Raw genomic sequence first — 24,282 nt, 5'->3', positions numbered from 1 at the left:
TACATGTTTTCAGATAAAGTTAAGATTAAAATAACTAGATGTCAAGTATTCTGTATAGCTGATGGAGGTTCTTGACGTGTGTATGCACGTAGACTGCTGTTGTGTGAGGGAGTCTTTCTCTGATGTCAGTTTTCTGATGTGTTTGTTCTCTGTTCCTGACCCTGGTCCTCGTTATTTCCTGTTTCTCAGATGTCCCACACGGCTGTGACGGTTCTATGTCGCTCTATAAAGCTCCAGTGTGAGCTCTACTCCTCACGCCAGATTGCCATCTGTCTCGACCCCTACTGCGGCATGGGCTTTGTGCTGTGGTGTCTAGCAAGGTCACACAGCCTAACGACACATACACTCACTCTCTCACAATGATGAATACACTCACACTCACACTCACACCCACTAAAAGCCACACAACCCTACACACACAAACACACTACCACTAATAGACATACATCAATCATGTGCTAACGTGTTGATTTTTTTAAACTTAACAACTATATCTACAGCACAGGAATATGTCAACATATATTTAAAGAAGTTCATATATATTTGAATGTAATCGTTTGATTGCTTTTTGTATATTTGCATCAGTGGTGTTTTTTGTATGTCTCGTATATTGCCATGTATTCATATTTGAATGTGTTTGTTTATTTGTTTGTTTGTTTGTGTGGTTAGTGTGTACTCAGGGCACCAATCGGTGCTGATTCCCCCTGCAGAGCTGGAGCAGTCTTTGACCCTGTGGATGAGCGCTCTATCCCAGAACCGCATCAGAGACACCTTCTGCTCGTACAGCGTCATGGAGCTCTGCACCAAGGGCCTCGGGGGACAGACAGAGAGCTTGAAGGTAGCACTCTCTCACTGTCTCTCGTAGACCCACATATACACACAGACTCTTTATCTTTATCTGTCTGTCTGTCTCTTTCTCTCCCCCCCACACACGCAAACACACACACACACACACACACACACACACACACACATACACACACACACACACAAACACACACATAAACACATATACACACAGACTCTTTATCTTTATCTGTCTGTCTGTCTCTTTCTCTTTCCCACACACACACACACACACACACACACACACATAAACACACATGCACACAGACACTCACACACAGACATACTATTTATGATAGCAGTATTATCTTTGTCGATCTCCATGAACAGCAGTATGTGTGTCTTTTTTTTGTTGAGATATCACCTCTGAAATCACAGCAAAGTTTACACTGTACACAATACAGTTGTATAGTCTCACACACTGTCCTCTTCCTCCTCCTGGTGTGTGTGTCGTAGGCGAGGGGTGTGAACCTGTCGTGTGTGCGCTCGTGTGTGGTGGTGGCCGAGGAGAGACCTCGGCTGGTTCTCACACACTCCTTCTCCAAGCTCTTCAAGGACGTGGGCCTGTCCCCTCGTGCTGTCAGCACCACCTTCGGCTCACGGGTCAACCTGGCCGTCTGCCTGCAGGTAGGGGTCTAGTAGGGGTGGGAATCTGGAGGTATTTCACCAAACAGTTCAATCAAGATTCTTGGGTTACGATTCAATTCAATAACGATTTCCTGATTAATTGTGAACCTGAGATTGATCGCAAATTCTTTGCCATTTTAACTAGTACTGACAAACATGAAATTGTTTAAATCGTGTAAAGTTAGAACATAAGAATTGCATTTCCCTGCACTGATGTGACCAAGAATTCGTGTTTCCCCGAGCACCGGCCCCTTTAAGACCCAAATCCTTTTTCTTATGTATTATTCCAGGACACCTTTCCCTTTCCTGGGTTGCTTTTTACAATAGCTTTTTTCAGTCCTTGAACTGCAGTGTGATCACCCATCACCCATGCTTTCATTTGGTACGACCTCAGGCCAGATAAATGTCTCAAGCTGTAGAGGGACAGTAATTGTCTGGGGGGGTACAACACATGCAGTGTTGAGTCATCATGTAATCGTGAATATATATATTAGGGCTGTCAATTGATTAAAAAAAATTAACTAATTAATCGCACATTTTGAAATTAGTTAATCGCCATTAAAAGTTTTTTTTTTTTCTTAAGACTAAATCTTATAAATAAACAAGTAATCACTTCAGACAGCATGTATTTTAGACACTGTTGTTTAATTGTATTTTTTTTAACACAATGGTGCCCCTTGACGTTAAATCGTAAGAATTTCCCCTGAAGCAATTCGAATAACCTCAATCAGCCCACTGTCCTCAACTATGTTGATGGGCCGACAGTCACTGTCATCCTAAATGGTAACCTTTTCATGGACTGGTCTAGTTATTTTCCTAGAGAAGTCGTGGAGTATGGGTTGGCGATCATCTAACCTGGGACTGCTTTCTTTCGGGTGCTTTGCATTAAGGTGATAGCTAAATTCAGCTTGACAAATGCTACATACAACTTTAGTTTTGTCGATTGTTCCGTCATTTTGGCTCTTAAACAGAGACTTTCCGCCCAACAATCCCTCAGCTCTCTCCATCTTCAACTACTGCAGTGGTTCTCAAACTTTTTCTGTCATTCCCCACTTTGAACAAGGGGGGCTATTCAAGCCCCACCTGTCCCTCATCGCTCTCATAAAATGGGAGGCCAAGCCCCCTACTTCCGGGCTATATTGCCCGAGGGGACACAGGTTCAAGTCTGGCCTGATGTAATTTCCCAATGCTCTCCCCACCTCTTCTCCGCCTCGCTTCCTGTCATAACGTCATGTCCTATCCAAATAAAGGCATTAAAAAAAAAAATAGAATTTTTTTTTTTTTTTAAAGTTGCGTTAATTGCGTTAAAATATTTTATCGCCTTAATCGCGGCCGCATTAATCGCATAGATTAACGCGTTAACGCTGACAGCCCTAATATATATACAGTGCCCTCCACAATTATTGGCACCCTTAGTGAATGTGACCAAAACAGTCTATGAAAAAATATGTCTTTGCTGTTTATCCTCTTGGTCTTTCACTCAAAATATTCACAAAAATCTTACCTTTACATTGAAATAAAATTATTGAAAGAAAAAATGTTTTTGACATTAAATAAATATTATTTTCCAAAACAGGTGTGCCACAATTATTGGCACCCCTTAATTTAATGTTTTGAGCAGCCTCCCTTTTCCAAGATAACAGCTCTGAGTCTTCTCTTATAATGCGTGATGAGGTTGGTGAACACATGGCACGGGATCTGAGACCATTCCTACATACAGTATCTCTCCAGATCCTTCAGATTCTTAGGTCAACGCTTGTACACTCGGCTTCAGCTCTTCCCACAGATTTTCTATGGGGTTTAGGTCGGGGGACTGTGATGGCCATGGCAAAACCTTTATTCCGCGGTCGGTGAACAATTTTTGTGTTGATTTTGAGGTGTGCTTCGGATCATTGTCCTGCTGTAAGGTCCAACCATGGCCCATTTTAAGCTTCCTAGAGGGGGCTGTTAGGTTTTCATTTAATATCTGCTGGTATTTGATGGAGTCCATGATACCATGTATCCTAACAAGATGTCGAGGGCCTTTGGAAGAAAAACAGCCCCACAACATCAAAGATCCGCCACCACACTTCACAGTGGGTATGAGGTGCTTTTCTGTATGGCTATCTTTCTGTCTACGCCAAACCCACCTTTGATGTTTGTTGCCAAAAAGCTTTATTTTGGTCTCATCTGACCATATAACTCGGTCCAATTGAAAGTCAGACTTACATTTGGCAAACTGTAGGCGCTTTAGTTTGTTGTTGATTGACAGCAGAGGCTTTTTTCTGGCAACCCTCCAAAACAACTTGTGGTGATGGAGGTGGCGTCTGATGGTAGTTCTGGAGACTTTCTGACCCCAGGACTCAACTTACCTCTGCAATTCTCCAGCTGTGATCCTTGGAGATTCTTTTGCCTGTCGAACCATCCTCCTCACGGTGCGTGGGGTCAATTTACAGATAGGTCCTTTTCCAGGCTGATTCCTTACATATCCTGTCGCTTTGAACTTCTTAACTTTTGCCCTGATTGTGGAAATGGGTATTTTCAACTGTTAAGATATTTTCTTATATCCTTTTCCGGATTTCTGCAGCTCAACAACTTTGTCGCACTTCGACACTGTGTTCTTTTGTCTTTCACATCTTGATGAATGACTAAGGGTATTTGGCCTGTGTCACCTCATATTTATACCCGAGTGAAACAGGAAGTCATGGTTGACCACTAAAGAGTTCCTAATCAAACAGGTGAACTTAAAAATGTAAAACATGACTGGTAATATACTTCAGTTAGATTTTAATTATAAGATTTTCTAGGGGTGCCAATAAATGTGGCACCCATGTTTTGGAGAAAAATATTTTATTTAATGTAAAAAAAAAATTATTCTTTCAATAATTTTACTTCAATGAAAAGGTAAGATTTTTGTGAATATTTTGAGTAAAAGACCGAGAGGATAAACAGCAAAGACATATTTTTTCATAGCCTGTTTTGGTCACATTCACTAAGGGTGCCAATAATTGTGGAGGGCACTGTACATATAATCTAATTTCACTGATTGGCAACGAGCAAAGTCCATCGCATTGCATGACCTAAAGCTATCATGTGGCGTGTGGGAGCATTGCACTTACCCACACATGTTTGCGCTTAGGATCTTGCTCATGGTATTAAATTAGCTTTAGTTCATGTGTGGCAGACTTTGCTCGTTGCTCTGCTCGTTGCCAGTTGCCTCTCAATGAAATTAGGGCCCTTCTTGTGAAGGTCATTTCAGTGGAAATAATGAGATGACTGACCTTGACCTTGCATGCTCTCTCTGTTTGTGTGTTGTAGGGTACAACTGGACCAGATCCATCGACTGTGTATGTCGATATGAAGTCCCTTAGACACGATAGGTAAGGGTTTATATCTTACTCAAAATAGCAATAATAACTCACAGATCCTGCTGTGCACACAGTTGTAATACCAATGCTCAGTAACATGTGTGTTTGTGTTTGTATTTGTGTGTGTGCGCTCATGTATCTGTGTCCAATGTGTGTGTGTGTGCGTGTGCGTGTGCGTCTGCGTGTGTGTTTCAGGGTGAGGTTGGTGGAAAGGGGAGCCCCCCAGTCTCTTCCTCTAATTGAGTCGGGCACGGTGAGTGAGAAGCTGTTAGGAGGGCCTGTTAAGAAACATGAACCCGCCTGCATAAACTTTACACAGTTTACATTCCTCTTTCATGCTTCCTCTCTTTCACTCTCTCTATCCCTCTCTCCTCTGCCTTCTCCCGTGGCTGTAGATTCTTCCCGGCGTCAGAGTCATCATTGTGAACCCTGAAACACGAGGCCCGCTCGGAGACTCCCACTTAGGCGAGGTCTGTGTGTGTGTGTATGTCTGTGTGTGTGTGTGTGTGTGTGTGTGTGTGTGAGATTCACACTTAAACTTCTAACCAGTTCTATATCCATGATCCGTGCATGGTTCAAAGCCTGTCTTGCAAGAACACTATGTAGAGAGAGCATAGTGATGAACTCAGAGTGAGGTTCTCGAGCTGTGATTGAGCCACTTGGAATATGTCTATGTCCATTGCGTTACAGTACGGTAGGCCTATGTTGTGTTGTTACGTAGCGTGACATTTCATTGCGTTACAGTACGATTAGCCTATGTTGCGTTGCGTTACAGTACCTTAGGCCTATGTTGCGTTGTTATGTAGCGTTACGTTACATTGAGTTTTGCTATAAATATTTATCCAGTGTTATGTTTATGTTATGAATATTGATTCAGTGTTGTGTTGTGTTTATGAATATTTATTCTCTGTCTTCATCTGTCCCTCAGATCTGGTTGAACAGTCCTCACTCGGCTGCTGGTTACTACACCATCTATGGGGAGGAGAACCTCCAGGCGGACCACTTCAACGTGCGCCTCAGCTTTGGAGACCCTCACACTCAGTGGGCTCGCACAGGCTACCTGGGCTTCATCAAAAGGACAGAGCTGACAGACTCTACAGGAGGTGTGTGTGTGAGAGAGAAATAAAGAGTGTGTGTGTGTATGTGTGTATGAGAGAGAGAGTGAGAGAAAGAGAAAAAAAGAGCAATAAAGAGAGTGGGTGTGAGAGAGAAAGAGAAAAAGAGAAGAGTGTGTGTTTGTGCAGAGCTCAAGTCATTTTTACCAGATCTGATCAAGAAGCAGTATTTCTATGGTTAAATGTGCAAATTTCCCACATAAGGCCCAATACACTTTACTCATGAATTTCACACATAAGGCCCAATACACTTTACTCATGAATTTCACACATAAGGCCCAATACACTTTACTCATGAAAGCTGTGCCTTCCTTCCAGGCCCACATGATGCCCTGTTTGTGGTGGGCTCTCTGGACGAGACACTGGAGCTGAGGGGGTTGAGATATCACCCCATCGACATCGAGACCAGCGTGTCTCGTGCCCACCGCAGCATCGCAGAGAGGTGTGTGTGTTTGTATTTACAAGATATTTGAATTACCCATGAAGAGAATGCAACTCCATCTTATTTATCTTTGTGTATATTGATATATATACCTAAATTGAAATCTTTCAGGTGTTTATTGGTCGACTTATAACAGTGAACTGCATTTGTGTGAACTGTGTCCTAAACCGTGTGTGTGTGTGTGTGTGTGTGTGTGTGTGTGTGTGTGTAGTGCTGTGTTCACCTGGACGAACCTGCTGGTGGTGGTGTCGGAGCTGTGCGGCTCAGAGCAGGACGCCCTGGACCTGGTTCCCGTGGTAACCAGCGTGGTGCTGGAGGAGCACCACCTGATTGTGGGCGTGGTGGTGGTGGTGGACCCGGGAGTAATCCCCATCAACTCGCGCGGCGAGAAGCAGCGCATGCACCTGCGCGACTCCTTCCTGGCCGACCAACTGGACCCCATCTACGTGGCCTACAACATGTAGGGGGCCCACACACACACCAGAGGAGGAGAGGGAACACACACCAGGGGGCTTCAGCAGGACAGAATCATCAGGATGGGGCGGGTGGGGGGGGGGGGGGGGGGGCTGCAGCCCCTGAGGCCAGCGCAGGACAAAACGCCCCACAGAAACAAAAAAAAAAACCTCGTCCTCAGCGGGAAAAGACACTGGACAGAGAGGAGGAACGCAAGAGAAAAGGAGATGTTCTGGGTGGCTAATGGCTAACGGCTAATGGCTAATTCAGAAGTGTGTGCAGCACAGACTGTCCCAATGGTAAATAATACAGTGATCCTAGGAATAATAGTAACAAATGTATTTTATTTTTCCAGAATAGGGGAAGAGCTGAATCTGAACGAAAAGTAGTTGAATGAGTGCAAGTGAAGTGGATGTTAAATATGTATTGATATTCATTATTTCACAAAAATCATGGAAGGTTACCGGCACACAGTGGCACATTCCAACTTTGCCCTTAAGTCTAACTATGCATCTCTAGAGTACAGCTGGTCTCCAAACACAAACACAGGCTAAACCGTACCGCCTCCACGGGCCTGTTTCTCTCGCTCATCAGATCAGGTTTGGGGTGAATTTGCCAAATTACCACAATGCCAATTAGCTCTCATCGTAAGTGTGTATTCATGGATTTTCTCGTTTTGTAAACTACTTGATGACTGGGTACATACTTGTTTGCGTGTTTCTTGGGACCTTTACATTATTGCGTATTTTCTGAAAGGATGCTGTTCTAAATAATGTTAAACGAGAACTGGAGTATAGCTTGACTATCAACCAAAGGACACGAGATGTCTTTTATCTGTCCACTCATTCCAGCACCTTCTGTATCTGGACAGCCTTGCAGATCACACCTCAATAATGTGAAGGCCCTGCTCTGTTGTTGCTCTTGGGAATGAGCATCACTGTTTACAAATTTCTCAGTCTGGATGGCCACTACAGCAGACTGACCGAAGCTGATTCAGGTACTCATTCCTGGACACCTTGCCCAGTCCATATCCCTGCTCTTGCTTAGGCAGGTACTTGAGTTGGCTAGTGGTGCAGGTAAGGCTTTGCTTAAAGGGCCCTAAGCACCAATCACAGGGATGCACCGATCTTACCTTACAATACTTGCATGGGCACAGTATGGCCTGAAACACTGGATCGGTCTCAAATGGTGTTCGATAAGTTCAAAGCAATCCATCCCCATTTGTACTTTTTATAGAATCTACATGGTGAATGCTTGTAATCTGATTGACCCTAGATAGCTGTTGACTTTGAATGGCTCCGGTCTTGATTTGATACAGATACTGTGTGCTCATGTGAAATCCTTTTAAATGTTGTTTTTATGGTAACATTTAACGTCCCAGCCACATATTATCTGCACTTTTGTTTGGTCTGTGAGTTTTAAATATTCAATAGTGATGCATTGTATTTATATGTATATGTTGTAACGAATGTAATTGATCTGTATATATATCAGATATGAAGGCCCCCTTCCCACACACACACACACACACACACACACACACACACACACACACACTCAGCAATGAAACATGGCATCGGTGCATCCCTGACACTCAATCACAATAACATAAACTAAAACAATTTTTCCACATCACAAATTTCTGGCATCAAACAAATCACTAGCCATGTGGTATCATTGGCTCATATAACAATACACCAACTACAACGCACACAACACCTCTTCTTTTGTACACATTATGTTTATCGCTTCTTTTGTCATTTTTTTCCTTCACCCAAGCTCATATAACTGTTTGAACAGTACTATTATGCACAAACTATTGTTTGAAATATTAGTTTAAAGCAATACTTCTTTGTGCATGGTCATTGTGAAATATATTTATAGTTGTTTAGGACCAGACATGTGTGAGCACCAAGATGATAGACAGGACTGATCGGAAAGTGGAGAAAAATAAATGAATTAAACAGCAATGTCCAGGGTATGCAGTCTGTCTTGTGGTTTTTCTTCGGTCTGGAAATCTCTGTCTATGTACGAAACAGCTGGATGAAGACTAGTGTTGAATGAGCCACAAGGAAATGGACCCGCCAGTAGAAGAACCAACAAAACCCTGGTTTTGAAGTCTTAATGGCCTGAGTCTTCTCCCAAGGAGACTAACGACTGCGTAAAGAAGGGTGAGTTGCCTCTCTCTCTCTCTCTCTCTCCAAGGGAGTACGTTTAGGTGACCACCTGGTTGGTCCCAGGGGTCCCCTCTCGTACCTTGACTATAAGACATTACTGTATAAGGCTGTTAAGGGTAAACTGTGACTGGTCCGCATTGAAAGATCGAACGTAGCGCGTGACCTAGAACTACGAGTGTTGACTGTGTAAGCACACGGTAACCCTCGTCAGTGGGCAAACTCTTCACTAGGCATTCAAAAACAGACTTGTGGAACTCTCGTGGGAACACTCAATGTATGGTTCTTAGAGGGTAAGAAAATACCTGAATAATAATGCAATACCCTGCATCACTGTGAGCAAATGGTAGTACTGCATGTGGACCCATTAGGTAGACTACAAAGCCATCTACAAGGGCAAGTGCAAGTGCTGCATAAATAATAAATAAAACTGATCCTGACACCCCCTTCATCATCAGAGGACATTATCTAGTTATACAGCTTTATACTGACAGAGAGCAGAAATATACTTGGTGTTATCTTTCACTATGGGGTGGAGATACTTTGTCCACTAGGTGGCGGTAAAAGAGAGTGAGTCATTTGGATTTGCAGTGGTGTGTGCACGTGTCATGGAGAAAAATCCTGCACAACAGTGGAATTTTCCTTCTGAAGTCACAGTATCCTTTCAGTAGTTATATAGTAACATCACTCCAGTTTTATAGTGTACATTTAAAAGTGTGTCTTTGTTGTAAAAACCAAGGAAACAAAACAAACTAAAAATGCTACAACAATGTTGCAGTTCTGTTGGCACAAGGAAAGGCAATATTCCTGTGTGTTGCATGCATCTTCCTCTGTTGCAGGCACTTCACTTTGTTTGTTTGCATTTTTTTCTAAACCTGAAAAATGTAAACACATACAAATTCTTATGCAATACCTAAAACAATGATCAAGACAAACACACAGGAAAAGACTGCAGTCTAGAAACATGTGTACATGTAATTAAAGGACACAACATTGTACACTGAAAAAAACAAGCACTTTATTGGTTATCACCTCAAAAAGGTGTTGTCACACTTAACAATGTCAAACGGTCAATCCATACAGTGCTCTAAAGGAGTCACCCTCACATAGCAAACATGGCAATTATTTCCCTCTCATTATTCACAAAATTAGACCAATTACAGAGCAACAGGGAGAGACAGGGGGGTTTCTACCACAGTAAAAAAAGACCAGGAGAGATGCTGGAAGAAAGGAGCTTGGGAATACTGAACCAGCTTTGCAATGACCGTTATTAGCTTGTATGACAAACCTGAAGCATAGTTTTGAACTTTATTCAATCTAGCAGAGTTACACTGTGATTGCGCGGTGGTTGTGAGCGAAAGCGTGTACTAGTGGATTGACAGAGTTATTTAATAGCGTAGCCCACAATGTGCGGTTTGATAATGAAGGTCACGGGGGCCTGGATATGTCGCAGGTTCAGCTGGCTGAATCCCGCCTTCTCAATGTGTTCCCACGTTGTGCGAGTGGTCTCGCAGCCGTCCCCAAAGTAGTACCTAACAACACATCAATACATAATAAACATCTTTGTGGTTTCTGTAGATTATTTGTGTCACATCTGTACATAAAACAGCAGCATGCATCATGGACCATATACCGTGTCCAGTCACAGCAACTGGCTTTGAAGGGAAAAGGAATTTTCAAGATGCCAACCAAAGATGCAAACATCAAAGAATTGAAGCCAGAGCAAAAAGAATGGGTACATTTATTCATCAAGGACAAAGACATTGTTGCCATACTGCCAACAGGATTTGGGGAAAGGCTAATTTATCAGTGTGCACTGTTAGTGGTGAAGAAGAAGTACAGCAAATCCATAGTGGTCAATTTTGATTGGTTAAAGGATGGTCCAATGGTTTCAAAATGAACCTGAAATAAAATCCTAATAAAAAATAGAATAAACCCATTGAATGAGAAGGTGTGTCCAAACTTTTGACTGGTACTGTATATCAATCTTATATTTGGTGCAATATTGGATGTGCTGGATCAAAGACCTGACCAAACCAGATTGGGACATTTAAACAATTTGCACGGTCCTCATAAAAACATTTGCCACAGCTTTACCATCTATTGTTTACCATCTATTGCAAATTTAGAGTAGTTGCCATGACTCGCTATGGCTAATGAAAGGGTGTATACATCTACTCTGGATAAGACAGACGCCCCGGTACTTCTGATGTGGGACCGCGGAATCAGAACAGAGTGAGTGTCAAGGGATTGTCTAGAAGCATCTGTCAGAATATAATGGTCAGCCTTTCAGTGGACAATGAGGCTTCAGTTTCACTAGTATGTTTCCAACCAGGAGGATGAGGAATTGGCAAGTGCAAAGTGTATAGGCTTGTTTACATGCACCACTGGAGGCTAGCAACACTAGCCAAATAAATTAGAAAAGGGATTTAGTCTGAATAATATTTAAATGGTTGACACTGCACATATATTCTTGTTTATTATTTATCTTAATCTTTGCTTTTGTTTGTTTATGTATAGTATTACTGTTTAGTGTGTGATGGTGTACCATATGGGTTGCAGAACATTCTGGAAGAAGAACGTCCAGGTGGATGGGTCCGAGGCCACGTGCTCCAGGAAGAAAAAGGCACCACCCTGAAACAAACAAACCAAGTAGAAATAACAAAGGTTTAGAGCAACAAAAACAAATAGTTTTATGCATGCATGCCTTTTATGCATATTGTCCTATTTTCACTTCATATCGCAATATGTACTTGAGACTGAGGTCATAGTTACTTACACACAGTCATTAATTCACTCACTTCCACATACATACATAAATACATACTACACACACACACACACACACACACACACACACACACGTGTGTCATCCCTTCGTGTATTCTATTTTACAGGTGAAGATAAGGACTCCATTTAGGGAAACTACCTTTCCTTCAATTGCTTGGAACGACAGTAATATGCCAGGCCTACTGACCTCTCCCAAGAGCTGCTGTTTGTACTGGGGTAAAGTTCAGGTCAAGGAAATGGGTTTTACTAGCAACAGGAAGGTGAGAGGCGACACAGACCTATCAAAAGGCCATAAAATGACGTTATGAGATTGCCACGACAGTGTTCATGGAGATTCTCGGTTAGCCCAATAGTTAATGTAATTTACTACCTATCTGCGAGGACTAAATCCCATTTGTAGGCTACATTGTGTTCAGAATCATTGTAACCTGGCGCTGTCTAACGGCAGCGAATTTGGTTACAGGAAAGACCAATGTTACTGTGAGCCTTGCTGTTTATTTAAATAAATCGTAACGATAGTCCATTCAACTCGTCTATTGACGTAGTCAAACGTCTGGTGTATCGTCTGGTGTTATCCGTTTAACCCGGACAGTGCGTGCGTGTGGGGGCGGGTGTGTAGGTCTATGAGTGTGTGAGTGAATTAAAAGGAAAACTTTGGAAAAACTTTGGACCCAAAAAGATCTAAAAAAGCACCCATGTTGACAAAATCCCCTAGTTAACTTTTAATGAGGGAAGGAGAGATACACATACACGGTATAGCGGGAAAATGGTCGGAACTATCCGACAGCTAGTAACAATTCGCCTCCAGAGGGTGTGATCTTGACCATATGGATAAACTAATTTACTCGGATTAATCCATGTCGGGCGTCAGTAGTTCATGGCTACAACCTCATCTTCTGATCTGGTATTTGAGCGACAGCGATGATATTATACTTTTCTGACAAACCTACCTGAAGATAGCCTATATTTATTTCTTGCATGCAAATGGCAATATGCAGCACCTGATCGGACATTTGCACAACAATGAGCCTTTAAGCCAACTAGCTTTGAGAGACCTTCAATCTACTTACGGATCGAAGCACACGTTGCGCCTCTTTCAACACGAGCCGAATGTCGTGGACAGAGCAGAGCACGAGAGTGCCCACCACCACATCAACAGAATCATCAGGTACTGCACGCAGGTCCTCCCCGGACGCAACCACAAACTTGTCATACACCAGGTGGTCGTTTTTCGCCATGTTCTTCTGTAGATAATCCTGAAAGTGCGGGTTAGGGTCTGTGCAGATCACCTTGCAGCCAGTTGGATAGTGCTCAAAGTTAGCCCCACTGCCACAGCCAACCTCCAGAATCCGCAGAGCTCCATTCGACGGACGAAATTTATCTAAAGACCGAAAGAGTTCCCGTTTGTGTTCATTCATTTTGCTGTTGTATGTAAAAGTAATTTTGTAAACAAGAAACGGAAATACGCGCTTGTACAGTGAGTAGAGACCCACCAGCTCCGCGATCTGCAGCGGCAGTGTTAATATCTTAAATACAAGCTTACACAGGTGCATAAACAGCATGTTGGCTACCTGATAGTTACCTAGCCTAGATCACAAATCGGATAGATTGAACCTTGCGAGAAATAATGTATTTCTCCAGCAGGAAGGCGTGTCACGAAGAACAACCAATCCTATCTGTCGATGCTAACTGGCTGCATTACCAATGTGGTCCGCTAGATGACGCATGAATATTTGTTATATAACTTCTGAAAAAGTCCTAGTCATCGTCTGTTGATAGGCCTCTCTGGCTGCTGTGCAACGGTTGACACGTTACTGATGAATGCCTGTCCGATTAAAGGTTCTCTGTAGAGTTCCCCGTCCTATCTAATAAAATGGGTAGTGTTCAAAGTCTGCAAATGCTGAAGCAAATCATCTGAAAGTGTAATGCTCTGATAAAACCATGAACTGATCAAGTCAGGATTTCTGTATCCTAGGAATCAAATGGACTGAAGCATTTGCATTCACCAAGGATTATTTTGTTTGTATTTGTATTTGATGGTCTCAGTGTGACTGATTGATTCTATGATCTCCATTCTGACATAATATGTGGGTTATGTAGGGTGCCATTTAAGACGGCCTGCCCAAAGAAGGCAACAGTAACCATTTGGGGGGGGGGAGTGCAAACATTAACACATTGTGTACTTTTTGTTCTGTGTATACTCAGAAGAAAAAGACACACACACACACACAATTGGCATTGCATAATTCTCACTCTGAGACCATGCATTTCTAATAATGTTGAATAGGACATATATATTACTCTTCTGTGATGTGGAAATGGCTTCATGATCATTTTTTACCACAGTATAGTTATCAGTTAGGATGGCTAAAACCTGTTTATTTCTTAACTATGAAGGCTATCTTGAGATTAGTATTGTAATTACTACGAGATTAAGTAATTACTTAATGAATTACTTCTGCATGAATAATACACTGTGATGTGACACATGACAACTGTAGCAACATCTACTGAGTTTTTAATGAAGAGTCACACATCCTTGTCCCCTCAGTCATACAGACAATGATCTTGCGGGTTCAAATTTATTTGATAATCAGTTCTATATCTTGAGACCAGGTTATTTATCTTGCTTCAAAAAAATGATATGACCTAGTAAAACTGTAGTCACACTTCAAAAACTTCAGGTATTTATATTTCAAAATGTAAATGCTCTTCTGAAGTTGTTTTTAATTTTTCCTTTTCAAATTCTCATCAGAAATTCACAACGTAGTTGTATGATCCAGGTCTGAAAAGATGTGAAATTGTAAGAATCACCAAATATATCACTAAAATAGATAAGTTATATGACCAAATATATCACCACAATAGATAAGATAGCTTTTGCCTGTGCTGTTGTTGGTGTTTGCAAGCCAGGTCTGTTGGTATTGAGCAAGATGGCTCTCTGGTTTTAGGCAACCAAAAAAACCTTACTGTTGCTGTAACTGTCTATGTGAACAGATCGACCATTTGAGAAGTGTTTCAATTCAACAACAATAATAATAATGACAATAATAATAATAATGATTATGATAATGATAATGAGTTCACTGTGTTCACACATTTTGTCTACCTTACATGATTGATCTAGTCAACACAAGGACAAAAAAGAAGGCTGGGTATGATGCTAGAATGATTTTTAGAAGTGATGGTTATTGTTATTGAACTGAAATCTAAATGGCTGACTGTGGTTGAAATGGAGTAAGGGCAGGCTCGTGTCATGAAACACGGATAAAACTGTATAGCTACTCCTTCTGACACTAAACTGATTTAGCTTACTAGTAGCGATATTGGTATAGTTATGAAAAGTATAGAGGCCCATATTATTTAGTAAAATGGCATGTTCCAATCCTCTGTAATACTCTGTAAAAAAAAACACCCCAGGGACTAAAGAAATTCATCATATAGGGTCCAAGTATGCTGTTTGCAGCGCAAGACCAGTACTGAAAGTCTTTATGCTTTTTTTTATCTGTTAATATTATTCCTTGAAAATATGCTTCAAAATACGACAGGACACGCCCACAGATTTCTGTACACTTCTGGGAAGCACAGGCTTCACTCCAAGATCGAAACCTCAAGCCTTAAGTCATCTGCTTCACTCAGGATTCCTCTCCTTTGATGGCAATGCTGCTGCACAAGCCACTCTCCCTCGCCGGGGAAAATTGATTAATTTTGGGTGCAGTTGCTTCCTAAAGCCCTTCTTCCGCTTCATCTCTGGGTGTGTGCCCACACTCTAAGGCCCTGATTCCCACGGCTGCTCTTAGGGCCTCCCAGCTCGGCCTGTTTTCCCATCTTCCCCTGCCCTGCCTGGCTGATCTCAATGGCAATCGTGATTAGCTGAACACACCTGACTTGACTCATCGTGAGCATTTTAAACACTGACATCAATCAGGTGGTATGCATTGAGTAGGGACAGATTGTTATGGGGGAATTTAATTGGGGTGTATTCATTTACAAACGCAAATTGAATAGAATCTCTATTTAAAAAACAGCTTAAAATAAGTCACAAAGCGGTAATGTCGTGTCTGTTTTGGGGTGGACAGGTCCTCATGCAAGCTGCTGTGTACCTCCTTCCTGATGGTCCCATGACCACTTGTACAAGCCAGCCCCGGTAACCATGACCACTTGTACAAACAGCCCCGGTGTTCTGCCACCAATAATGAAAGGGAGACGGAAAAAGAAGCACAAGGCAGTCAGCCAAAACTGACCCGTTTATCAACAGGCCACCAGACCTTACACAGATAGATTGTATCTGTGTTTACATGTAGTCATCTAATCTTGACCTAGACAGAGAACGCACTGTTGGCAGAGAATGCACATTTGACTGGTCTCTGACACCCAGGGTTCTATGTTAATACTCGGTTCTTCAGGGTGGATACAGCTGGCAGGGCATCACAGCCAGCCCTGAAGCAGAGCGACCGACAGCTGCCAAGTTGTGTACATCCACATGTTGTGAGAGGCAGAGGAAGTGCTCACTAAGTGCAATGGGCTTCAGTCCTTGTTGGAGCTTTTCATTGACAAGACAGGAAGAGGTCCCCAACACTTAAAGAGACATGCTAGCCACAGAATCTAGCACCGATGGGTTTGTGCTCTCTTGCTAGCACGCCTACCTCCTCCCTCTCAGGTCTGCTGAATGCGGGACTGTTACACAAAGCAGGTTACAGCTGCAGAAAGTTGCCACGTGCAGGAGGGCTTTGTTTCAGGTTTAAAGTTACACGTGCGCTGGTCTCTGGTGTTTGATTCTCCTTTTGTCGTGCTGCTAAGGGGAGGGTTTGAGAGTGCTGCTCCCCTGAGGTCCGCCTACCCTTTCCTGGACCTTTTCTCAGGCAGGTGTGCCTGCAGCCTGAGATGGGATCTGTTAAAGGTACCATGTTGCACTGCCATGTTTCTACAGCAGCCCAGAACGGACAAATCCAAACATTGGCTCAAGATATGGATTTTCGTGTTGTTATGGCATTTGACGGCCACACGCTCGTAAAGGGAAGGGTATTAAGCTGGTTGCAATTCAGCAACCTCACCACCAGATGCCACTAGAAACTACACATTGTACCTTTAAAGGTTTCTAACTGTTAACACCATAAAATGTACCTGCTTTGTCCTGCTTACATCAGTGTGTCTGTGCAGGTTTCATACCAAGACATTTACTTCAGTTTCCGCATATGTGTAAAATTTTTAGATCAGGTGCAGTGTTTGAAAAAGAACAAAGACAAAAAAAGAAAGAAATAGAAATCTGCTGTCATCTGATGTTAAGTTTGGAAAAACCTGAGAAGTGCAGGTTAGCTACAGTTGTAGCTAATTGTGTGCATTTTTTATGTAAATGATTGACATGTACAGACCTTCAATGTTGTCTTGGCAAGGAGTACCTCCTTCTGAAATGTATTAAAATATGTATGTCACATTTATTACATTTTACATAGCAATACGTAGTTTATATAACCTACACATGGTTCACCCAATGTGAAAAGAGGAGATGCTAAAAGCAAAGATTTACCCTCAGACAACCTCATATGCTGTATGTCATCTTGCATTTCTCAAGTATTTATCACATAACATAGATTTGTCAGGAAAGCCATCAAAGGGGGTTGGCTAAGATATTCAGATTACTTTTTTCACCTCTGGGGGCTATATAGAATATAGTTGATAAAAAAACAATGTTATTATTTATGGAAAAAAAAAACGTCCCACAATGTGCAATGCATGTGAACAAAATAATAATCTAATGATCTAATTTTTGATGGAAATCTTGCACCTCTTAAAGAAGTTGAAAGGTGGCTGATGGAGCTGTCGTTGGTCCTGGGATATTATATAGACCGGTAGAGCATGATGAATTACACCTCCCATGTATTAAAATGGCTGTTGCTGAGCTAGCAAATTCAGCCCAGGACATACTGAGTGTGAAAATGGGTCCTGACGCAAATTTTTGTCATGGTGCTCAATTGTGGCACTTATTATATGAATACACATATAAACAAGCTGTAATATCAGAAGCCTATGACAAGTTACTTCTTGGCACTAAAATGGTTCAACAACAACCATTTCTGTAGACCTGTTACCTCCTACACATGTTAAGGTTAAGTTATTGGACAGATGCTTTTATTCAAAGTGACAAAATATAGTAAAAAATACCAGGGTAGTTGACAGTGCTGTCCATGGTCCTGTTCGTGGGGCCTCTAGGGCAGTGATGTCTCCCCAGAGCCACACCCACAGTCCTGTTCCAGTATTGTGAGCGCTCTCCATGGTCCTGAGGATGCTTTTACTGCTCTCTGTTTTCATTGGTCTTTGAACACAATAAGGATTTAGATGTCATTTTATGGATTGGGTACAGATTCCATAAGATTTTTTACAGTTTATAGTGACTGTTAAAACCACAAAATGCATTCATTTCTTTACTCTAAGTTATTTATCACTCCATTCTTTCCTTTCATATTTTTCCTTTTACTGCGCTCTTCTCGTCAATATGTATCGATGTATAGATCAATTTGAAAGGTAAAACGGCTGTATTACCAAAGACAATACTCATGATATTCCTCCATGCTTCTTTCTCCATACACTTGAAAATAACAGCTGCTATTCAAACCTCAAGCACGTAAATAAGATACACAGAATCTTAAAAAGTTCTTCCATAGGACAAAACATTTCAAACCTCACAGCTATGTCAATTAAGTTTTGGATCAAAGTGTCTAGTACAATGTACCTTTTTAATAGACTGCTAGGTGGGCTATGGAGCGGTCTGTGGTTCTGAAATTCCAGTTCCAGTTCTAAAATTCTAGAACCACACCCAAATGTCTGTTTTAGAACTATGGTGCTCTTCCTGGTGCTGGAGAGTTATCTGTGGAATGGGTATGGATTGGGTAAAGAGATGATAGATATTAATGTTGTGAAACGATAATCAGAGGGTTCAAGGGGTTGATAGTTTTTGTATTTAACAAATCAAAAGTGAATTTTGATAGTCTGTCATTTAAGCATTGCATTTGAATGACATCTTATGGTGACCTACCAAAAACAACTAAATGTCTTAATATATTGAAGGGAAAGCTTATATGAATATCTTTCGTTTTGTCATATCTTTGTCACACACACACACACACCCACACATATAACGGTGCATCATTAAAAACTGAAAGGAGGGCGCATGCTTTGTCTTCTACCACGATGTATGCAGTAGTAAAGAAAGTACTCATACATGATGCAGTAATTCCGAGGTGAAAGTAGAAACTTAACTGGGTTTGGCATGACTGAGCTCTACCAATCAAAATCTCCCACAGTGGTTTAACGCCTGAGGGAAGGGGTGCTTTTCTTATTGCAGGAACACTTAAGGACTGCCCTCTCCTACCAGCCGGACGCTCTGCAGCATCGGTCCTCTCTTCGTTTCTTTGTTGTGGGCATTTCCAGACACTCCCTAGCAAATACAAGCACTTGCTGACACTCCCTAACAATTTGCTGAGAGTCATCAATTATGCAGGCTCGATGCACGGACCAGGAAGAAAGGTAGCGGATAGCGGCAACAATATGGCGACAACCGCAGTTTCTGACGCGTCTTTCCGGCATCGTTAACTGCGTGACAGCTGTACTGGATCTTTCTACCCCTAGAAAAAAGTAAGTAATCTGCGACGTTTTGCTGTTAGGGGCTCGGGCAGCTTTCTGTGTGCTGGCTTGCCGCGGCGGACTGGCTCTGGCACCTGGCCTCTATTGCCGCAGAGCGCAGAGCGGTCTCACGCGCTCAGCATCTTTTCTGCTTGTGGTCGAATGTAATGCGCGCGCTGGCCGTTGGGAGAGAATACGCAGGTAATAACGTTCAAATGCTGGTGTTTTATTCGTGCTTGTCATATATGTACTCGCAAAGCTGTCTGTGAACATGAGAAAACTGGTAAATTGGGGTGTTGGCCTTGCGTTCTGTTGGCTGGCATATCTGTGTCGAAATGTAAAATGTACGCAGATCGTGGGGCAGGGAGGTCCGGGCTTCAAACTTTAATGCGCCTGAATATTGTTCAGACATAGAGAAACAGAGTCATCCAAGAGAACCATTATTTATCGCCACCATTCATTGACTGCATTTTTTCTCTCCACCCCCATCCAAAATTGTGCTATAAGACTTAGGCTGTAACTATCTTCCCCCACCCCACCCCACCGTCCCCCACTGCTGCCTCCAGATCTGCACGGACTCTATCGGCTACGTCTTCTTTCGAATGAGTTTTTTTTGCTTTGCGCGGAATTAGTCTGCGTTTTGTTATGTCACTTATTAAAATAAGTGCTGCCAACCGGACTATGAAAGGCGCCATTTAGGATGCCAGACGGACAGTGTTGTTGGGACAGGGTCTGGCTGGGTTTGCCAGTCCCGTTGCGGAGTGCTGTAGCAGCACACTCAGGTACCGTGAGCGGGTGTGGCTTACCCATTTCATTGCCGTTTTAACTGTCACATGAAAGAAACACACATACCAAACGCACAAGGCGATAATAACGATTTTCTCTACTATCCGCACTGCAAACACACTGGCGCGTTTACCGTTAATGTAGCGGACGTTTGGGATTGACTGACTGACATTACCGTACCTCCCGCGGAAGCTCCACTGCAGTATTTTAGTATGGAGGTGAGGGCCCAGTCCAGGGCGGGCGCCTCTCTATAACCTGCTCTCTCTCTCTTTTTCCTCTCCCTCTCTCATTTTCTCTCTCTTTATCCTTATCTCTTACTCTCTCGCTCTCACACACACAAGGCGGACAAAGTGGTCCCCTGGCACCGACAGGAGTGCGCAAAACGGAGCAGACACGGGTTCCGTGGTCCAATGAGGACAGCGAGAGGGCAGTGGGAGAAGAACTCAGGGAGTAATTGTAGAGAGGCGATAAAGAAGTTCATTGCCTGTTCCCACTCTGACAGCCTCCACTACTCTCTCCATGTCTCCTCCTCACTGCATGGGACTGTAGACCAGGAAAATGTATACATGCACCTTCCGTGTGTGTGTGTGTGTGTGTGACCGATGGTCCACTTCTTTTTTCTCAGTGGCAGAGGGTGAAAAATACATTTCTTGTCCTTGCTTGAATACGTTAAAAAATGGAATTGAGTTAGAAATCAATTCATCAAAAAGACACTCTCTTTCATACATATAAACCCACTTTGAAAAATTAAAATGGCATTTCTCTCTCTCTCTCTCTATATATATATATATATATATATACATTTTGGTAAACTGTTAAAACTGAATATTGTTTCTGATGCATTCCCGGTGAAGCTGTGTGAAGTGTGATGTATTTTGTTCTTTGTGTGTGAGTGTGTGCATGTGGGCTTGCCTTCTTGTGACTAGTGCAGGACAGTTGATGAGCTTCATGCTGTCTCAAAGCAGTAGACCTCTTAGTGATTTCCAGAATGGGCTGGATGTTTCTCTGTGAGCCTGGAGTATCCCCATGTCCCCTCTTTTCCCCATAGCTAAGCGGTTATTCAGATGAGCATTTCGTAAGACATTTGCTAGTAGTTTAATGTTTCAGTGCTGATACCTTCTGAAAGCACATAAGATAGTGTACTGCACTCTGTAAAGCACCTCCACATAATGTTACCATTAATGGTGCTATATGAATAAATAGAACACAATTTAATAGAATTGAATGGAATTGAATAGACTTGAATTGAATTGAATTGAATTGAATTGAATTGAATTGAACAGAGTGTGTGAACCGTTTCCATATATTAGTCGAACATGGCCTGTTTCTTCTCCACACCTCCACAATGTGGCTATGCCCTGTGGAAAAAGTCTTGCTGTGGTGCTGTGTTGCTGTGCTCGGCCGTGCTGAGATGTGGTGCTGTGTTGCTGTGCTCGGCTCGGCTGAGCTGTGATGCTTTTGAGGGGGCTTTGTCCCCGTGTTTTTGCCCATGCACAGCGCTCCTCCTCTGAGCCGTGCGGCGCCGCTGCTGAGGGGCCCGACGAGTGGCCTGTCTCGTTCTCCTCCACACCGGCTCACCTTGAGGCAGCATCCGCTGCTGTGGCTCGGCTGGGAAGGAGACTTGGAGGTCAGGGTCTGGTAGTCATGTAGTTTCTCCTCTGTCAGTTCAGATGTAGGCATGAGCCGTGCACCCAAGGCCCTGTCACACTTCTGTTCTCGTATTTCTTTTAAAAATAGGATTTAATGCGGTTCGGTCTAACATGGCTGTGGATGCGCTCTTAGCTTTTTCTGATTTGATTAGCTTTAGATGTTTTTTTTGTGGGCTCTGACAGGGTGGGCTGTGTGGAGAGGCATGGCTACTGTAGGATGATTTACAAGGGGGATCAGAATATTCTCCTCTCGCGGGATGCAACACTGGAGCACTACACTCAAGCTGACTGGCCAATCTGTAATCGAGAGCCATTAGTGGGATTATACAGCAGACTACGCACTGGCCCGCATTCATTAGCCTTTGCTGGAAATGACCACGGATCTGAGCGCCATGAATGACTATAGACGACTCGTATGACCTATGAATGACTCCTGTCGTGATTCACTGTGTTGTGCTATGAATGTGTCGTGATTTGAGTGCGACTGATGATTCAGCTTTAGTCATGTGATAACATGCGCCCTGCATGCCAGGGCGACGGATGTAGAACTAGCATAATTATCTGCCTGACCTCCATGAATTTGTCTGTTCACACACTCGATTGAATATCTAATTAGCCACAAAAGTTCATAGATAGAGTTAACCATTTTTGTATGTCTATAATATCTATTCCAAACAAGCTATTCGTTACCGCAATTCTCATTTGGTCTTTACTCTCTTACTCTATGTCATATTCTTTTTATTTTTGTCACAACTAAAAAAACTCCTCCAAGAATCTCACATTGATATTTTATGTGTGTGTGTGTGTAAGAGAGAGAGAAAGGGAAAATGTCATGAATCAGCTGTCCTTCTATCAGTATATATGAAGTGCTGCTTGACAGCATAAATATTTTACGTGCTTGAGGTTTGAATAGCAGCTGTTATTTTCAAGTGTATGGAGAAAGAAGCATGGAGGAATATCATGAGTATTGTCTTTGGTAATACAGCCGTTTTACCTTTCAAATTGATCTATACATCGATACATATTGACGAGAAGAGCGCACTAAAAGGAAAAAGATGAAAGGAAAGAATGGAGTGATAAATAACTTAAGAGATGAATGCATTTTGTGGTTTTAACAGTCGCTATAAACTGTAAAATCAGGGGTGTGCTGCAGCGGTGAGGGTTTTAAGGATGCAGGTCGTAGCTTAATAGATGCTTATGCCACACCATCAGGCTGGAATAGACAGAACAGTCACATTTAGAACATTCCTTCAATAGTTCTTTTTGACTGATATGCAACTAGATTAGATTCCAAGCTCCAAAAATAAAATGCTCTAGCCTATTACGTATTATTGGTAGTAGAATTAGTGCTTACTTCTGAAATGTAACATTTCCAAAAGTTCAGGTTTACACCATCTTTACCCAAGCATGAGTTCAATCCTGGGCTGAAGCTGACAATTATTAATAATAAATTGTTGGTAAACTTTTGATGCCCATTCTGGAGGTGATTTGCTAAATCAGGGCCACTCCATTTATTCTAGTTCAGTTACATCATATTCATCACATTTTTGGCTATTCCAACAACAGTAATATTTAATACCACCTCCCTCTACAGTTCTTCTGTCGTTTTATTATTATTTCTCCTATTGCTATTTATGCTATTTTAATATTAGCGCTTTTAGTTTTAACTGTTTTATTCATATTCACTTTTTACTTTGCCCTCCTTTGTGAAGCTGCCTTGATAATTGAAATTGTGAAAGATGCCACAATGCCATAAATGATGTTGACTATTCCAGCTCTTCTTGGCTGTGGTTGTTGCCCTTTATCTGTACTGAGAGGAGGAACTTGTGATGCTGTTGTACGGTACAATAGAAATGCTCCATGGTGTGTCTTTCTAGGCCTGTATTTTATGTGTTAGTGTTAGTTTTCTTTTTTTGCTTATTTTTTATGCTTCTTATGCTCTTAAGGCAATATGTTGTGGCAAATAATATTTAGGTTTGTTAAGCACATATTACTCTGCAAACGGACCCAAATGCAGATATATCTGAAGCTTCGCTGTCCCTTCAGATGTTGGAGCTGACGGCTTGGATTCTGATGCTGTGTTGTGGGAGCTCAGCTCAGTTTTGCAGCGTTGACAAATTTGACCATGGCTTTCAGCTTTCAGGGCACCACAGACAGTGGAAGTATTGTTGCTGTCGAGGCAAAACCTCACATCTCAGAAAACAAGTCAGAAATAATGATGCAAATGTTGTTTAAAATTAATTTACGTTGACACAGTAGGTGCCGTTATCTAATTTTACAGAAAGATTCATGAGAGCTATGCTTTGATTTGGAATTGCACTTTTTAATCATTTTAAGTGTGTTTTTATGTTTATGTTTTTATGTGTGTTTTTTTTTTGCGCATGAAGATGTTTTGACTGACATATCTAGATAGAGAGTCAATGTTCAACATGG

At 42.2% G+C, this 24,282-nt stretch overlaps 3 protein-coding genes across 7 annotated transcripts in view; 2 read left to right on the top strand and 1 right to left on the bottom strand.

The window, feature by feature from the left end:
• Positions 1 to 8,811, top strand: part of LOC105897838 (disco-interacting protein 2 homolog B-A-like) — a 35,916-nt gene extending 27,105 nt beyond the window's left edge. For both annotated transcript variants that reach the window (XM_031568082.2, XM_031568079.2), the window contains 9 exons: positions 190 to 320; positions 670 to 838; positions 1,303 to 1,473; positions 4,771 to 4,832; positions 5,016 to 5,073; positions 5,216 to 5,290; positions 5,749 to 5,923; positions 6,254 to 6,377; positions 6,589 to 8,811. In XM_031568082.2, coding sequence (XP_031423942.1) covers positions 190 to 320; positions 670 to 838; positions 1,303 to 1,473; positions 4,771 to 4,832; positions 5,016 to 5,073; positions 5,216 to 5,290; positions 5,749 to 5,923; positions 6,254 to 6,377; positions 6,589 to 6,841 — 1,218 coding nt within the window. In that variant the 3' untranslated portion in view covers positions 6,842 to 8,811. The remainder of the gene's footprint in view (positions 1 to 189; positions 321 to 669; positions 839 to 1,302; positions 1,474 to 4,770; positions 4,833 to 5,015; positions 5,074 to 5,215; positions 5,291 to 5,748; positions 5,924 to 6,253; positions 6,378 to 6,588) is intronic.
• A 1,191-nt stretch (positions 8,812 to 10,002) lies between these two features.
• mettl7a.1 (methyltransferase like 7A, tandem duplicate 1) lies at positions 10,003 to 13,447 on the bottom strand. The gene is made up of 3 exons (XM_012824853.3): positions 12,865 to 13,447; positions 11,553 to 11,638; positions 10,003 to 10,536 (listed from the first exon to the last, which is right to left on the bottom strand). The coding sequence occupies exons 1-3, from the start codon at positions 13,354 to 13,356 to the stop codon at positions 10,389 to 10,391; spliced, it is 726 nt and encodes a 241-aa protein (XP_012680307.2). The 5' UTR covers positions 13,357 to 13,447; the 3' UTR covers positions 10,003 to 10,388.
• A 5,578-nt stretch (positions 13,448 to 19,025) lies between these two features.
• scn8ab (sodium channel, voltage gated, type VIII, alpha subunit b) overlaps positions 19,026 to 24,282 on the top strand; it is a 49,842-nt gene continuing 44,585 nt past the window's right edge. For 2 of the 4 annotated variants that reach the window (XM_012824838.3, XM_031568077.2), the window contains exon 1: positions 19,027 to 19,426. The gene's annotated coding sequence lies outside the window, so the exon portion shown is untranslated. Of the gene's footprint in view, positions 19,427 to 19,450; positions 19,616 to 24,282 lie in introns of those variants that run through there. The other 2 variants (XM_031568075.2, XM_031568076.2) reach the window with 2 other exon arrangements.

The sequence above is a fragment of the Clupea harengus genome, chromosome 5, assembly GCF_900700415.2.
Source record: "Clupea harengus chromosome 5, Ch_v2.0.2, whole genome shotgun sequence".
Classification (NCBI taxonomy): Eukaryota; Metazoa; Chordata; class Actinopteri; order Clupeiformes; family Clupeidae; genus Clupea; species Clupea harengus.
Note: the sequence above shows the minus strand (reverse complement) of the source record. Positions and strands in the feature narration are given on the sequence as shown.